Source organism: Phoca vitulina, unplaced genomic scaffold (genome assembly GCF_004348235.1).
Source record: "Phoca vitulina isolate PV1807 unplaced genomic scaffold, GSC_HSeal_1.0 scaffold13, whole genome shotgun sequence".
Classification (NCBI taxonomy): Eukaryota; Metazoa; Chordata; class Mammalia; order Carnivora; family Phocidae; genus Phoca; species Phoca vitulina.
In genome coordinates, this window is record NW_022589716.1 from 39,995,836 (window position 1) to 40,013,849 (window position 18,014).

The window sequence follows — 18,014 nt, forward strand, 5'->3', positions numbered from 1 at the left end:
CGTTTAGAAAATACACTAGGAGGCCCTTAGTGTGGTTCAGGCCATCCCCTACCTCTTCAGTTTCATTTATAACTCTACAGGCTCCTTACCGGGTCAGTGCTGAGTTTTTCTCTGCCTGGACTACGCATACATCTTCTAGGGCTAACTCCTGTTGAAGCCTTCAGGTCCATGCTTTAAAATCATTTTCTCACAGAGATTATCCCTGAAAAATTGTCCCTGCTTTTCTTCATCTCACCTACCCCCAACTAGATTAAATTTCCTTGTAAGCCCTCATAGCACCCTGTGCTTCTCTCTTATAGCACTTACATAACTGTGTTTAAATAACTACTTCAAGACTACTCATTACTGTAAACTCCCTGAGGGCAGGGATCATGTCTGGTTCATAGTTGTAACCCCAGCACCTAGCACAGTCTCTAACATACAATATTGGATTAATGAGTAAAAGGAGAGGTAGGTTGGGGCTAGATGATGAAGGATCTGGAATGTCAGAAAGAGAACTGGATTTCATCCTTCAGCAAGAGGAAAGTGGTCTGGCTAAAGAGGCAACTAGGTAAACAAGTTTAGACCAGATATAGGAGTTGAAATTCTTTCAGCGCCTGGAGTTAGGTAACATTAGTGTAAAAACTAGAATCACTTTGGTTTTGGGTAGGATAGTTTCCTTTGAGCTATAGCTTTAACATCTCAAAATTTATCTAGCTTCTAGAAGGTAACTTCTATTCTCTGATTTTGCAGTAGAAAGTAATTTAATTGCAGAAGACTTCTGGTCAAAATGGCTTCCAAGAGAAGGCTGTCAAAATCAGAGGATAAAGAGAGCCTGATAGAAGATGCCTCCAGTAAGTATCTAGTCATTTGTTGTTTTATTTCCAGTAGCAAATCTATGAGGCACTTAAAGAGAGATAAAGTTCCTCCTTTCAAGTCCTGGGAATCATCAAGGCTTAATGGTTAGAGCACACAGAATCTAGTATCAGGAGATTTAGGACTGAGTTTCTGCTTCTAATTCCATGTATGACTTTGGGCATGCCCACAGTCTTAGAGCTTCAGTCTCCACATCCATAAGAGGAATTAATATAATAGAGCTTATCTACTTACATCGTCTGGGTGCTGAGACAGAAGGTACAACATAGTGTCTGTCCTTTAAAAAAGACTTATGATCCTCTTTCCTCCCTTAAAAAGAATTATAGTATGGGGGCGCCTGGCTGGCTCAGTCAGTGGAGCGTGTGACTCTTAATCTCAGGGTTGTGAGTTCAAGCCCCACGTTGTGTGTAAAGGTTGCTTAAAAATAAAAATCTTAAAAAAGTATATAGTACAGATAAAACTATGATAGTGATGTATAAAGGAAAGGCATTACATCAAAGCAAGCATGCCAAGGGCGAAGAAACAGTGTAGACTGTCTATATGAGAATGTGGTTGACGGAGGCCCTTACTTAGTTCTGATGAAAAGAGGTTGATAGTTTTTTTCCATTTATTATACTCATCTACTCTGTTAAGGGAGTTCTAACTCGTTACATCATTAAGGGAGAAGAGAAAATAATCCTACTTAATTTCAAGTATCTTTTTGTTTTTGTTTATTATGTTTTATTCTCTTGCATTGAAAGCCTTGGGATAAAACCAATCTGGGCTTTGTACTCAAAGGCTTGATGCAAGAGAACCTGCCTGATTCGTTTTACCCCTGCATCAAGATCATTGGTTCTCACATTTTGGTGTGCGTCAAGATTATTACCTGGAAAACTTTTTAAAAATTCAGACTCCCAGGCCCCATCCCTAAGATTCTAATTGAGTAACTATGGGATTTGATCTAAGAATGTGCTTTTATTTTATTTTATTTTTTTTGAAGATTTTATTTATTTATTTAGAGAGAGAAAGAACACAAGCGTGGGGTGGGGAAGAGCAGAGGGAGAGAGAAGCAGACTCCCCATTGAGCAGGGAGCCAGAGGCAGAAGCAGGCTGTGCACTGAGCAAGGAGCCTGATGCAGCGTTCGATCCCAGGACCCTGAGATCATGACCTGAGCCGAAGGCAGATGCTTAACTGACTGAGCCACCCAGGAGCCCCTAAGAATGTGCTTTTAATAAGCTTCTCAGTGATTTGAGTGCACTGGTTTGCAGACAACAGCTTGAGGCACCCTGACTGCTTTAGAATTTGGGTGGGAAACATTTTCATGGTTATTTTTGTTAGAAGTGGCACATTTTGAATTCTTCAAATGAAAATGGAACAGGCAAAAATAATTCTATTTGTTGATTGCTTTATCTGTTTGTAAGCCACTATTGCTGACCATTGTTAAGAGATAAAATTTTACTACAGCATCAATTCCAATACAATTCTTCAAGAACCCATCAATTTTCCTCTTAGGGTTATTCTAGGGTTTACATTTTTAATCTTTACTATTTGTCACATTCTTGAAAATTTTGTCTTTTTTCAGAAGCCAGGAAGCAACCACTTTCCAAGAAGACAAAGAAATCTCATGTTCACAATGAAGTTGAAGAAAATGACAGTGTTTTTGTAAAGCTTCTTAAAACATCAGGAGTTATTCTTAAAACAGGAGAGAGTCAGAATCAACTAAGTAATATTTTAATTTAAATCTTTTCTCTGGGTTTAGTGCAGGGCTCAGAACTGAATCATGGATTTCCGAAATAGAGAGGCAGTGAAGATTAAAAATGGGAGCACCAGCCATCTTGAGACAAGGATGACAATGATACTGCTTTTTAGAGAACATTTTTATAGTCCTTGGTTCTGATTAATGCATGTTAAGTAAAGTAATTCTAATTTTTAATTTTTTTAAGTAATTAGTTTTGTTTTTTTTTTTTAGAAAAAAATGTCATATACCAGTAGTACTTAGTGTTTTCTTGTGGAAAAATAAATTAATACTCAAGAGAATAATTAGATCTGTATTAGAGTAATTTCAGAAGAAAATTTATAAAGCCATTTAAAACCCTGCTTTTAGGGCATAGATTACTCCATTATTCCATATCTTTTTTAGAATACTTGGTAGTATCCTCTGTCAAAGCTAAATCTGTTTTACCATGGGTTTAGAAAATTTGGCTCTGAAATTAGGTTAAAAATATCCTTTTTGGTTTCATAAGACAGGAAACTTACATCTTTAGGAAAGTAAAACTATGGTTGGGAGATACTAAAGACTGGTGACCAACTGTTTTTTCATCTTAGCTGTGGATCAAGTTGTTTTCCAAAAGAAGCTCTTTCAGACTCTGAGGAAACATCCTTCTTATCCCAAAGTATGTGTTTCTTCCTGGTACTTTTGCTTTTGCCAGCACTACTCTGGAATTGGGAATATAAAGATACTGGCATAAAGTTGAATGGACTAGAATGATTCTTAGCTAACCTATAGCAAACGTTAAACTAAAAATCTTACTCTTTGTTTTTTCATTGTCATTAAGATAATAGAAGAATTTGTTAGTGGCCTGGAGTCTTACATTGAGGACCAAGACAGTTTCAGGAACTGCCTTTTGTCATGTGAACGTCTTCAGGATGAGGAAGCCAGGTGTGGAGTGGAGGCTTGGAGTCTTGCTGACATTTAATCTGTTACAGTAACTGGATTGGGAGGTGGAGATGGGCGGGGGAAACAATTTTTTTGAATTTCACTTTGTATTTATAACTGATTTTTCCTCAATTTTAACCTAACCTTTAAATTATTAACTTATGATTATGAGACTAAGAACCAGAATGTTTTCTAGAGTGTGTCGCATCTGTGTTGATAGGAGTTTACCTCTCTACTTCTCCCTGTTTAAGAATCATCTTCTCGGGGCACCTGGGTGACTCAGTCGCTTGAGCATCTGACTCCTGTTTTTTGACTCAGGTCATGATCTCAGAGTTGTGAGATCGAGCTCTGTGTCAGGTTCTGTGCTCAGCTCAGGGTCTGCTTCAGATTCTCTCTCCCTCCCCCTCTTCTTTTCCCCCTGCTCGTGCTTGCTCTCTCTGTCCCCCCCGAAATAAATAAATTAATTAATTAAAAAAAAAGCCAGGGTTCCTGGGTGGCACAGTCAGTTAAGTGTCTGCCTTTGGCTCAGGTCATGATTCCAGGGTTCTGGGATCAAGCCCCGCATTAGGCTCCCTGATCAGTGGGGAGCCTGCTTCTCCCTCTTACACTCCCCCTGCTTCTGTATGCGCTCACGCTGTCTCTATCAAATAAATAAAATCTTAAAAAAGAGCCATCTTTTCATGTTCTGTATTTCTAATATAACAGGATAGTTTCTCTTTAAATATTTTATATTTGGGACGCCTGGGTGGCTGTCAGTTAAGAGTCTGCCTTCTGCTCAGGTCATGTTCCTAGGGTCCCGAGATCGAGTCCTGCATCAAGCTCCTTGCTTAGTGCAGAGCCTGCTTCTCCTTCTGTCTGCCACTCCCCCTGCTTGTGGGCTCACGCGTTTGCTCTCTCTCTGACAAAAAAAAAAATTTTTTTTTAAATCTTTTAAAAAATTGTATATTTAACCAAGTTTATGAAGAAAAAATGATAAAAACATTAAAACAAGGAAAACAAAATAGAAAACAAATCTTTTTCTTTCTTTTTTTTTTTTTTCAGCATAGGCACATCTTACTCTAAGAGCCTCATTAAATTGCTTCTGGGAATTGACATATTACAGGTGAGACTGCCACTTTTTCTGCGAACATTTGATGGACATGATTTGTGGTGTATGCCCAAGTGTAAATGCCCGAGCACAGGGTCAAGTAGAGTTAACAGGGAATTTGGGTTTGCAATAGTTTACTATAGCCCCATTGCTGACATACATCTGGTAGGGCAATATCTGTGGCTTTGGACTGAGCTGATTAGCCCAGTACATTTCTTTGAAATCTCATTTATTCCCTCAGCCTCTGATTCCTGATTTGTAAAGCTTCCTCCCATGTGCTCTGAGTACCTTATATATCTCTGCCATATTCACAGCTGTGTCATCTCCCATTTCAATTTTTACTTGCTGATTAACTTCATTTTGCCCTTTTCCTCCTCTCTCTTTTAATATATTGAATAGACAATGCTTTAACATGTTTTAAATGTTTCAAATTATAAAAAAAAAAAATGGAAAGTCTTTTCTTACCCCGTCCTCCATTTTTTCTCTTTTCTTCTCTCCCACTGTTAATCTTCCCACACTCCTATCCCTTCCTTTTCTTTGGAAATCTTCAGTATAATTTAGTTAGCTTACATTTAAGAGCCCTCTTATTCCTCTGGAGAGAAGTCTTTTCTTGCAAACTATTTGATAATCTTAAGGCTGCATTTCATGGGTTAACAGTTGTCATGTTTAATAATATTTTTGATGACTTGATTATTTTAGTGCTGCCTTCATAATCATTTGGTAATTTTTTAGGAGACACATCATTGACAAGTTTCTGTCCCAAAAGCTTATGTTCAAAATATAGGCAGCATTCAAGTGGCCATTCCTAAAATAAGAGGATTTCAATTATAGCAGGGTTTTCCTCCAAGAGCTCTTGTTGGAGCAAATTGTGGTTAATTATATATTTCTGTTGTGTATTTAAAAGCCATCTCCTAACTCCTTATGTCTTCTTTTTTAGCCTGCCATTATCAAAACCTTATTTGAAAAGTTGCCAGAATTTCTTTTTGAAAAGTAAGTGGAATTATTCTGGAATGCTTAAATTACCTTTGTGTGCTTAAGTTTCTCTCTGAAAAGATCACTCTAAAACATCATTGGTTTCTCTGGAAATCATATTGATTATGACACCAGATTCTTAAGTGACTGCTGAAATTTTACTGGGGTCTTTTTTTGAAATATCATCTATTTATATGACTGCATGTTCCTAGAAGGATACACAATAAACTGTTAATAGTGGTTGTCTCCAAGGAGGGAAGCCAGCTGCTTGGAATCAGATGTTCTATGAATACTGTTCTTTGCCTTTTCAATTTTAATAGTGTATGTGTACTAATTTTTTTTTAATTTGCTTTAAAAAATAACTAAGTTGGAAAAAAAATGAACAACCTAATAGAAAAGTAGAAAAAGGTCATGAACAGACAATTCACAAAGAAATAAGAGCATCAAACATTTTTTCTAAATGCTCAGTTTCATTAATAATCAAAGATATAAATTTAAAACAATACATACATTTTTTTCCACTCTCAAAGGATCTTCCTTATTGAGTGTAATCAACAGGCATGCTTATACATTGCTGATAAACATAATCAATTGGTTCAAGTCATTCTGAAGGGCAGTAGGTTGTGTGTATCAAAACCTTAGATTTTGTATACTCTTTAATGCTCAATCACGTCTTCTAATTTATCTTAAGGTAATAACCGAATGAAAACAGTAATGAATAAGATTATTTTTTAACAAAAAATTGTAAACAACTGAAATGTTCAGCTCTAGGGGATTGGTTAAGTAAATGAGGTACATCCCTGTAATAGAATATTATGTGGACATTAAAAATTATACAGAGGACTGTTTAATGCCTTGCATTAATTTGAAAAAAAAAAAAGGTCAGATTACAAATCAGTATTTACAGTTTAGCCCAGTATTTTATTAAAAAAAAAAAAAATACAGGGTCCCTTGGGTGGCTCAGTCAGTTAAGCATCGGACTCTTGGTTTTGACTTGGGTCATGATCTCAGAGTCATGAGATCAAGCCCTGCATTGGGCTTCATGCTCAGCTTGGAGTCGGCTTGGAATTTTCTCTCTCACTCTTCCTCTGGTCCTCCCTCCCATTCCTCCCTCCCTGCTGTGCATGCATCCTCTCTCTTAAATAAATAAAATCTTTTAAAAAATACATATACCATACTATAGATACATATACGTATTAATAACAGACCGCTCTGGATGACAGTATTATAGGTCATTTTTACTTTCTCATTTTTAACGTGTTTTTTTTCTAGGTTTTGTATATAGTAATAATACACTTAAAGATAGATCTTTACAGGGCGCCTGGGTGGCTCAGTTGGTTAAGTGGCTGCCTTCAGCTCAGGTCATGATCCCAGGGTCCTGGGATCGACTCCCACATCGGGCTCCCTGCTCGGCGGAGAGCCTGCTTTCTCCCTCTCCCTCTGCCGGCCTCTCTGCCTACTTGTGCTCTCTCTATCTCTGTCAAATAAATAAATAAAATCTTTAAAAAAAAAAAAAGATGGATCTTTACAAATTTCTGCTTTGCCTGAATGGCTCACATAGATGCTCTATGTCTTTTTCAGTAGTTAAATTTGACTGCACTAAACAAAAACTGAGAATGCTGTCAAGAAAAAAACTGGAAGTAGTCCAAAACTTTCCACATAGAAGGTTGGGAGGAAGGCAGATGCTGTCATCTGGGGGGAAATAATAATAAGTAAGCCAACATTTCTTTTTTTTTTTAAAAAGATTTATTTATTTATTAGAGAGAGCACACTTGCTCACATGCGAGGCTGCACATGAGTGGGGGGAGGGGCAGAGAGAGAGAGACTCTTCAAGCAGACTCCCCCCTGAGCTTGGAGCCCCTTACGGGGCTTGATCTCACAACTCATGAGATCATGACAGGAGCCAAAACCAAGAATCGGATGCTCAAACAACTGAGCCACCCAGGTGCCCCTAGCATTTCTTCATCTATAAATGGTTTTCAGTACTTTCACAAACATAGTCTAATTTGACCTTCTATGTTTCCAAAGTAGTACATGCTTGCTTTTTTCAATACTTACCACTTTTCTACCTTTTAAATTTTTTCTTGTTCAGTTTGTTCACGTTTATTGCCTTTATTTTTTTGTTTACATTGTTATTAAGAAATACTCTCCAGATCTTCCTTAACCTTTCTAAACCCTCCCCAGATGCAGCCACTGTTAAGAGTTTAGTGTGTCTTCTTCCATCTTAACATATATGTGTCAGACTTTTCTTGTATCATCTGTGTGTCTAACACAGCTTGCAATATGTAAATGTTCAGTAAGTGTTAATTGAATGTCTGAAATGGTTTGTGCACTCTTAATGTTTGCTGTTGTGTAAATCAGAAAAGCTAAGTTTCTGTCTTCTTATCCTAACATTTCAGTGTGAACAGTGATGGACTTAACATGCCTAGACTCATCATTAGTCAGCTGAAATGGCTTGACAGAATTGTGGATGGCAAGGTAGGCTTTAGGACTTGTTCTATCTCTTGGATTTAGAGAGTCTGTTTTCCACACTTAACCAAACTTTTGGAATTTGCAGTGGTTTTTTTTTTTCCCTTTTCTAAGCTGAAAATTCACATTTTTCTATTTATCAGCTTTTTTCATCTTTCATAATTTGAGAATCATGGATATTTCACCCTTTAAATTTCTCCAGAAAAAAAAGAGAAATTTTTCTAATTATGATTACTAGATATCTATTAAATAAATATTTGGAAAGAAATTAGGTAGCTTTCAAAGTACACAGATGACTGTGTTTTATTTCTCAAAAGCAGTGAGATCCCAGACCAACCTACCTTGCTGCAAATGTTTAATCTGATTACAAATGGAAGTTTTTGCAATTATGTTATTTGTTATTAAGCACCTTGGTAAAATTGAATCTGTTTTGAGCCTAGTGTATAAGGCCTATTTCTTTTCAGAGTTCTTTAAATCATTCTATTAATTTTTGTCACGCATTCCAAGGCTAAATCTTTATTTGGAAGAACATGAGTTTTGGAATTTCATGTGGACTAGAATTTTATATTATTGTGTATTTATTGTATTATATTGTACTTATTGTGTATCTTTGGGCAATGCATATCCTTACATTTTAAAAATGGGAATTGTCGGGGCGCCTAGCTGACTCAGCTAGTGGAGTGTGTGACTCTTGATCTCTGGGTTATGAGTTTAAGCCCCACGTTGGGTGTAGAGTCTACTTTAAAAAAAAAAAAAAGTAAAAAAAAGTAATTGTCACACAGACTCCATAGAGCTGTGAAGATTAAATGAAATAAAGTAGGGACGCCTGGGTGGCTCAGTCGGTTAAGCATCTGTCTTCTGCTCAGGTCATGATCCCAGCGTCCTAGGATACAGCCCCATATCAGGCTCCCTGCTCAGTGGGGAGTCTGCTTCTCAATCCACCTGCTCGAGCCCCCTCTCTCTCTCCCTCCCTCTCAAATAAATAAATAAAATCTTAAATGAAGTAAAGTATATAACAGACCCAGTAGATAATATACCATCCACGGTACTTGTTTTCTGTGTACTATCCCATGTGTGAAAATGTCTGGGTCATTTACCTCTGAATTTAGGCTTTGAGTTTGAATGTATGTATAGGTGCCATATTGTACATAAAATAATTCCAGCTCTACATTTCATGAGGAGGAAGTCTTTCTCTGTTCTGGGTAGTGTCTAACAATTCTAACAGTCTCCTTCATTGCAGGATCTCACCACCAAGCTCATGCAGCTGATCAGTATTGCTCCACTGTACCTGCAGCATGACTTTGTCACCAGCCTACCTGAGATCCTAGGGGATTCCCAGCATGCTGATGTGGGGAAAGAACTCAGGTGGGTAAGCTCCCACTGTGGGAGCCTTAACACTGCAGAATGAAAACAGTAGTAGGTCTACGGTCATACCACCCTGAACGTGTCCGATCTTGTCTGAAAACAGTAGTAGTAATGTATTCCTATTTATATAAAAGAGGATGGTATCTACCTTCCATGAGTAGGTGTGAGATTTGACTTGTTTTTGTAATAATGAGTATATATTTGGGTAGACCCATCTACTTTTAAACTGTATAGTGGTTGTGAATATGAAGACTGGGTTAGGATTAGGCATATAAATTTGGTCTGTGGAGACCTAAATATGATCCATCTGGTTCGTTAGCATTTCTTCCATCCAGGGAGTCCTCAGTTGTGACTGCATATCCAAATCATTTGTGGAGCTTATCAAACATCTGCATTTTTTGGTCCCTAAATGACTCATTGTGATGTACATCACATCAGACCCACTGCTAAGAGCATTGCTTACTATCATTTATGTGAAAAATAGTAATTGGTAGGGCAGTAATTAAAGAAGAGAGAACAATACCCCTCTGTAGCAGGATTTGTTTTAATGCAATTTCCTGCTTACCCTCAAAATAGTTTTTAAAAATTCAGTTTGCAATACTTCCTTTTCTTTAGTTGTCTGCAAAGCTACCTCCAAAAATGTCCAATGATTTCTTGCCTTTGTACTTTTGGGTAGGATGCTTCCTCTGCGTATAGCGCTCTACCATCCACTTTGCCTGCTTAATTCCAGCTTGTCCTTTTGTATAGCCTTTTCTTAGAATCTGTCACTGTTCTCTATTCTGTGTTCCTGGAATGCCTTGCATGTACATCTGTCATACTTCTCATATGTCACTATAATTGTTGTAGGTTTTCTTTTTCCTTTTCTCAGGATGGATATGTGCCCAACTCAAGAGTGGTTACCTCTGGGTAGTGGAGATGGTGAGGAAAGGGCTTCTCGTTTTTACTCTGTTGTTTGAATTTTCTATAATGAACATGTATTTTTTTTAAGATTTTATTTATTTGAGAGAGAGAGACAGCAAGCACGAGTCGGGGGGAGGGGCAGAGGGAGAGGGAGAAGCAGCCTCCTTGCTGAGCAGGGAGCCTGATGTAGGGTTCGATCTCAGGACCCTGAGATCATGACCTGAGCCAAAGTCAGACGCTTAACCAACTGAGCCACCCAGGCGCCCCAAGCATGAATTTTTTTTAAATCAAAGCAATTTTTAGGGGCTCCTGGGTGGCTCAGTCAGTTAAGCGTCCTGCCTTTGGTTCAGGTCATGATCCCAGAGTCCCGAGATTGAGCCCCTCGTTGGGCTCCCTGCTCAGTGGGGAGTTTGCTTCTCCCTGTCCCTCTCCCTCCACCCCTCCCCCTGCTTGTGCTCTCTCTCTGTCTCAAGTAAATAGATAAAATCTTGGGCGCCTGGGTGGCTCAGTTGGTTGGGCAACTGCCTTCGGCTCAGGTCATGATCCTGGAGTCCCTGGATCGAGTCCCGCATCGGACTCCCTGCTCAGCGGGGAGTCTGCTTCTCCCTCTGACCCTCCCCCCTGTCATGTACTCGCTCTCTCTCATTCTCTCTCTCTCAAATAAATAAATAAAATCTTTAAAAAAAAAAAAAAATAGATAAAATCTTAAAAAAAACAACAAACCAATTTTTAACAAAATATACTATTAACAAGTTCAGTGGGAACTGAGTATGTCCTCTCTTCCCATATCCTGAGTGATTTTTCCGAGTAATTATCTGCCCAGCTCTGTTAAAAGTTACACAGCTTTTCTCTTTTTCCACCATTCACAGTGACCTTTTAATGGAGAATACTCCACTCACTGTCCCTATCCTGGATGTTCTTTCCAGCCTCCGACTTGACCCGAAGCTCCTGTCTCAGGTAGGAAGGACTCTGCTCTCCAGAAACAGAGCCAGCTTTTTTACCTCCCAGAACCAGTGTCAGTCATTGCTTTGAAGCAGTTGCATATGAAAGGTTAATTTTGAAATGATACAGGGACGCCTGGGTGGCTCAGTTGGTTAAGGGTCTGCCTTTGGCTCGGGTCATGATCCCAAAGTCCTGGTATAAAGCTGCATGTTGGACTACCTGCTCAGCTTCTCCCTCTCCCTCTGCCCTTCCCCTCCGCTCGTGCTCTCTCTCTCTCTCTCAAATAAGTAAATAAAATCTTTAAAAAATTTTTTGAAACGATATTGAATGACATTTCTTCTCTTTTTCTCTTTGATGAACTTCATATGCCATAGTATGATGGATTTGCTGCTCTGTTTCAAAGCAGTAAGTTTTAGTGGAAATCACTATCTTGCATAATATTTACACACTGCTCCTCATAGGAATAATAATTTTATGTGTCTTCCTTCAGCCAGTGGAAAATTCAGGCTCTAAATTATAAGATAATAACACTTTTACAGTTATTACCTGTCTGTTTTTGAAGAAACTGTGGCATTAACAATTGAAAGCTTGTAATTTGGAATAAAATTGAAAATAAAAGGAGGTGTTTTTCTTCCTAAATTACAAGTGAGAAAACTGAGTGAGAGAAGTAGGTTTTCTAATTTAACCTAACAGGTCAGTACTAGGTTGAGGTATTAACATAAAAATATTCAAGGTTTTTGTGCTTTTTATGTTTAGGTCCGCCAGTTGGTGATGGGTAAGCTGTTATCTGTGAGATTGGATGATTTACCTGTGATAATCAAGTTCATTCTTCATTCCGTAACAGCTGCAGATGCACTTGAGGTACCTTATTATTTCCCAACAAACACCAATGGCATGCTAGATCCTTGGGAGTACAGAGTATAATGGTGGTGCCCTTCTGAAAGTCAGTAATGGAAAAGGGATGTACCTAGATGAAGATACATCAATATACATTATTTAAACTAATAGCTTCTAATTCTTCTTTGTTCCCAAACCAATTGATAATGCTGATTAATCCAGATAGTATTCAGGGGATAGAATGGAACTAGCTAGATTTATTGTTGCATAAGCGTTATATTTGCTATTTTAGTGTAATACCTCAAGGAATTCTGAAATTTTGAAGGGCATAACATACTATCCTTGTATTAACTATTTTCATCAACTCTCCTTTTCAAAATGCCTTGTCTAGGGGCACCCCGTAGCTCAGTCAGTAGAGCATGCGACTCTTGATCTTGGAGTTTTGAGTTTGAGCCCCATGTTGGGTATAGAGATTACTTAAAAATAAAATCTTAAAAAAAAAAAAACCTTATCTAACATTTAGTGATTCTTCTTACTCAGTCTTTCAGGGGATTGTTATGGCTCTGCTGAAAGAGCGAACTGTGCCAATCCACTGTGAATGAGCAGAACACATAACTTAATATTTATTTTCCACAGGTAATTTCTGAGCTGCGGGAGAAGTTGGATCTGCAGCATTGTATCTTACCATCGCGGTTGCAGGCTTCCCAAAGCAAGTTGAAAAATAAAGGACGACAAAGGTATAATGTCATCGACAGTTACCACCCTTTTTCTCACATGGGCAAGGCAAGTTTTCTGACATTTATTCTGAAGCCAGGACAGTAGATCTTAATACTTGCAGCTACAAATAATGGTAATAATATTGTTTGCATGTACCATTATACAGTGCTTCAAATCATATGTATGTGGTACATGGAATGTGTGTGTACATGTATACGTTGGCAGGTGGGGTGTATTCTCCCAGCTATTCAGATCAATCGTAGATAGACTACAGTACAAGTTTATTAGCCATTTTACACATGAAGTTGTGCCTTGGAACAGGCACTTGGCTAGTAAACAGGAATCCAGATTTTATAAGTTCCTCTCTGGTAAATGGAAGAATGATTTTTTTCCCCCTCTGCTACTTGTAGTTCTTCAGGAAATCAAGAAAACAGCGGTCAGGACTGTGTTATTCTCTTCTTTGATGTAATAAAGTCAGCTGTTAGATACGAGAAAATCATTTCAGAAGCCTGGATTAAGGTGAGTGAGATCTTTATGACTTTGAATATTAAGGAGGAAGTAGGTGGCAATCAGTGATGGATAAGTAAGTAAAGGTAGGTGGGAAGAAAAGTGTTAAAAGTCAGTCAAGTAGAAATGATAGATGATGGTTCCCAGATGGGCAGATTTCTTCTCAGGAGAATAGGGCATGCTGAATAAAGTGAAATGTGTTCTACTTATGTGTTGTAATATTTTTGTGACCCTTTTTTTTCTAGGCAATTGAAAGCACTGCCTCAGTGTCTGAACACAAGGTAACATTCTCATACTATGAATTTTAAGTACCACAGACTTAAAATTAATTATATGGCTAGTTTTCCTTCTTTTCTCTCGCTCTCTCCACAGTCATTCCTTCTGTGCCTTCTGTAGTTGCTCTAATAAACATTAGCTGTCTGGGGAAGATAATCTGAGGGGATGATTTGCTAGATGGTCTTTCCTACTCATCTTGGCAATAAAATAAACCTAAGCTATCCATAAGGGGAAATATTAACATTCCAAACAAGCACAGTGAGTTGCAGTCCCAAGAAGCCAAGTCCCCATAGATGAAGTGAAGACAGGAGTCACTTGGGGCATGAGTCGGGTCCCTGTATCCATCTGATTACCCTTCCTTCTGCGAAATGGAATTGTCGAGATAATGGCATTCCATGTTTTACTTACCTTTACCCATGTCAGCCTGACCAGAGTGAATCAAATAGTCCCATCCATTCACTGTCAAGGCCGTAGTACTGAATCTGTCTTAATTATGGAAATTTTTTATTCTATTGAGAAGCCAGATGATTGCGTTTCTTATGTACTAGTTGGTTCCCATTAAGGACTTTTCTTTAGTTGGAATCTGTTTTGTTTTGTGGGATTCTATTAGAGTATCCAGTTGTTGGGTGGCTCAGTTTTTTGTGGGGGAGGGATCAAATTATCCTAACACAACTTTTTCTTACTTCATTTTTGCATAATCCTTGGCCACCTGTATACCTATTTTACCTGTTTTTACAGATTTCTAATTATTATATAATTTTGCTTTCTGATTTTTTTCCTCTTGAGATTATATCATAAACGTTTTATATGCTTCTGCAATGTCTTTATGTCTTTTTTTTTTTTAATAGTCTCCACACCCAGCGTGGAGCCCAATGAGGGACTTGAACTCACATTCCCGAGATCATGACCTGAGCCAAAATCAGGAGTCAGACACTTAACTGACTGAGCTATCCAGGTGCCCCATTATTTATTTTTTAATGGGCAATTTGTACCTTTTGATCCCCCTCACCCATTTTTTTTCTTAAAGTTTTTATTTTTAAATAATCTCTACACCCAATGTGGGTCTCAAAGTTACAATCAAGATCAAGAGTTGCATGCTCTACCGACTAAGCCCCCCCACCTCTGGCAACTACCAGTCTGTTCTGTCAATGAATTCAGTTTTTTGTGTGTTTTGTTTTGTTGTTTATTTTTTAGATTCCATATAGAAGTGAGATCATAAGGTATTTGTCTTTCTGTCCGACTTATTTCACTTAGTATAATGCCCTCAAGATCTGTCCATATTGTTACAAATAGCAAGATTTCATTCTTTTTATGGCTGAATAATATTCCAGTGTGTGTGTGTTTGTGTGTGTCTGTGTACTTACCACATTTTCTTTTCACTTAGGTTGCTTCCATGTCTTCACTATTGTAAATAATGTGTAGGGATCATAGGAATGCAGATATTTTGTCAAATTAATTTTTAGTTTTTTTGAATAAATACCCAGAAGAATTTCTGGATCATATGATATTTCTACTTTTAATTTTTTGAGGAACCTCCGTACTGTTTTCCATAGTGGCTGCACCAATTCACATTCCACCAACAATGCACAAGGGTTCCCTTTCTCTACATCCTCAGCAACACTTGTTGTTTTTTGTCTTTTTTAACAATAGCCATTCTGACAGGTATGAGGTGATATCTCATTGTAATTTACATTTCTGATGATTAGTGACGTTGAACATCTTTTCATGTGTCTGTTGGCCATTAGTATGTCTTCGAGAAAATGTCTATTCAGATCCTTGGCCCAGGGGTACCTGGGTAGCTCAGTTGGTTAAGTGTCCGACTCTTGATTTCATCCTAGGTCATGATCTCAGGGTCTTGAAATCGAGCCCCATGTCAGGCTCTCCCTCCCTCTGCCCCCCCCCCCCCCCATTCGCACTTGTTCTCTCTAAAATAAAAAAATGTAAAAAAGATCCTTGGTGGGGCACCTGGGTTGCTCAGTCGGTAAAGCGTCTACCTTCAGCTCAGGTCATGATCCCAGGGTGCTGGGATCGAGTCCCATGTCAGGCTCCCTGCTCTGCGGGAAGCCTGCCTCCCTCTGCCTGCTGCTCCCCCTGCTTGTGTGCTAGTGCTCGCTCGCTCGCTCTCTCTCTGTCAAATAAATAAATAAAAATCTAAAAAAAAAAATTATTGATCCATCTTTTAAATTGGATTGTTTAGTGTTTTGCTCTTGAGTTGTATGAGTTCTGAGTGGTTTTTTTTTTTTGTCCTGCTTGACTTCTTTTAACTTTTTTTTTTAACATAGTTAATACAAGCTAATTGTGGAGGAAAAAACCCACAAGGAATCTGAAAATGTTAAAAATAAATTTCTTTTCACTCTCTGTTCCATTCTGCATGGATAATTCTTCTTCTAGATTTTTTCTTATTCATATACAAGCTGTATGTCTATGTGAGTGCAGGCATTCTTACACTTACACATAGTTATGTTTGTATATTGTTTTTACAAAAATAAAATCTTACTGTGTTATTGTCTTGCAGGTTGCTTTTTTTTAATTTCATGGTGTCATGAATGTCAAAAAATGTAGTCTAGCTTACTCTTTTTAATGGCTGTATAATCTGAAAATGACTATCAGATTTTAATTTTTTTCATATTGACAGACATTTGCAACCTCTCCAACTTTTCAGAAAGTAGTTTTCCTAATAATGAAATATATACTAACGTTGGCAAGTGATTTTTCTTTAATAGATGTGAAGATATTCAAAGTTATTTCTGTAATAATATCACTTCTGCTTATATTCCAGAGTTTCCATAAAAGATAACAGTCATTAATAGTTGTAGCACTTTATTTCTCTGAAAAACATTTGTGGGTTTTATGGGGAAAAAAAAAAGTAGATACTCTCATGGGAGTATGTTGAGCAAATAAGTATCACCCCTTCTGTGTTTTCATGGGAAAAAGTTGTGAGTTGCTATTTCATGGAAATAAATGTACTGATTTATTAAACTATTTCTTTGTTGTCATATTTATTGACAATAGACTTTTGACGTGGCAATGCTTCTCATCATCTATAGCACCAACACTCAGACAAAGAAGTACATTGAGAGGGTGCTAAGAAATAAGATTCGATCAGGCTGCTTTCAAGAACAGCTGCTGCAGAGTGCATTCTATATTCATTACTTGGTAAGTGTCAGAATCAGAAACATTGGTCTGAAAGTTATAGAGAAGTCATTTTTAACCTTTCCTACTCAGTGTGGAAATCTTGACAATACAACCTTTGCTGGATGTTGATTTTTGACAGCTCACTATATTTCAAAATATAGTAGGATTATTATTTACCTTGATCGAGACATTATGATGTTAATAAAACCAACCTAAGATTGGTGTCTTATCTTTTTAGAAAAAAGGTGACAAAATTGGTTTATGTTGAACTGATTAAACTCATGCCCCGAATTATTTTTTACAGGAAATGTTTTAGTTCAGGTCTTCTAATTACATACTTATATAACTTGATTTTTACCTTAAAATGGAAAGCTTTGCATCTCCCATATATAAATTTATTCATGTGAGTTTCAGCCCATTGTTCAAGTGCATTGAGACTTTCAAATCTTAACTTTGCATTATTCATTTTAATTATCTAGCTCTTTGTGATATGCAGCTTTGACAAACTTGCCTTCTGTATCCTGTTCTAAGCAGTTTTTAAAAACCCTGAGCATAACAGGACCAGAGGAATTCTAATAGACATAATTATGCATCTTTTGAACCATCCGTATTTGGCCGTTAAGTGCTGTGACTCTTGGGTGATTATTTCTGTTGAAAAATAAGCCATTTGATTAGAATTTTGTAAGTTAGGAATGGTATTTCCTGGTGAATTTTCAGGATATTAACAGCGTATACCTTCTTAGAAAACTGGATAACCAGTAGTTTGGGGCTTGACTTAGGTACTAATGAGAATATATAGTTTGGTCTTAAGATTTTATATTTAGAAATGGATTTAATGTTTCTATTATTTCATCTTACAGTCCTTTCTCTGCTTATTTCTGGGAATGATGTGTGTTTTGGGCTATAATTTTCCAGAAGGCAGAAACCATATATAATTTTTTAAAAGATTTATTTATTTTGGGGGGGCAGGGGCAGAGGAAGAGGGAGAGAGAAACCCAAGCAGACTCTGTGCTAAGTGTGGAGCCCAATGCAAGGCTCAATTTCACGACCCCGAGATCACCACCAGAGCCAAAACCAAGAGTCGGACACCTAACCAACTGTGCCACTTGGGCACGCCATATATAATTTTTTACTGCATTTTCCTCAGCAAAGCATTATACCCATTTCAGGGCTTAATTTAAGATTTTTTTTTAATTGTGATGGCATCAGTAAAGAAGCTGGACTTAAACTGGTTATTTACTTTGGGTCCATTAATGTCCATCTTCTGCCTTGTTGCTAAGACATGATCAGTTCTCTTTTTGATCTTAGGAGAAATC

General features: G+C 37.7%; 1 protein-coding gene across 1 annotated transcript in view; it reads left to right on the plus strand.

Moving 5' to 3' along the window:
* The window catches only part of FANCD2 (FA complementation group D2), a 56,272-nt gene that overhangs the window by 982 nt on the left and 37,276 nt on the right, over window positions 1-18,014 (plus strand). Inside the window, exons 2-15 of the mRNA XM_032411914.1 lie at window positions 733-833; window positions 2,418-2,558; window positions 3,161-3,228; window positions 3,391-3,494; window positions 4,533-4,593; window positions 5,516-5,568; window positions 7,950-8,028; window positions 9,260-9,384; window positions 11,154-11,241; window positions 11,983-12,087; window positions 12,700-12,800; window positions 13,191-13,299; window positions 13,533-13,568; window positions 16,576-16,719. Coding sequence (XP_032267805.1) covers window positions 770-833; window positions 2,418-2,558; window positions 3,161-3,228; window positions 3,391-3,494; window positions 4,533-4,593; window positions 5,516-5,568; window positions 7,950-8,028; window positions 9,260-9,384; window positions 11,154-11,241; window positions 11,983-12,087; window positions 12,700-12,800; window positions 13,191-13,299; window positions 13,533-13,568; window positions 16,576-16,719 — 1,278 coding nt within the window. The 5' untranslated portion in view covers window positions 733-769. The remainder of the gene's footprint in view (window positions 1-732; window positions 834-2,417; window positions 2,559-3,160; window positions 3,229-3,390; window positions 3,495-4,532; window positions 4,594-5,515; window positions 5,569-7,949; window positions 8,029-9,259; window positions 9,385-11,153; window positions 11,242-11,982; window positions 12,088-12,699; window positions 12,801-13,190; window positions 13,300-13,532; window positions 13,569-16,575; window positions 16,720-18,014) is intronic.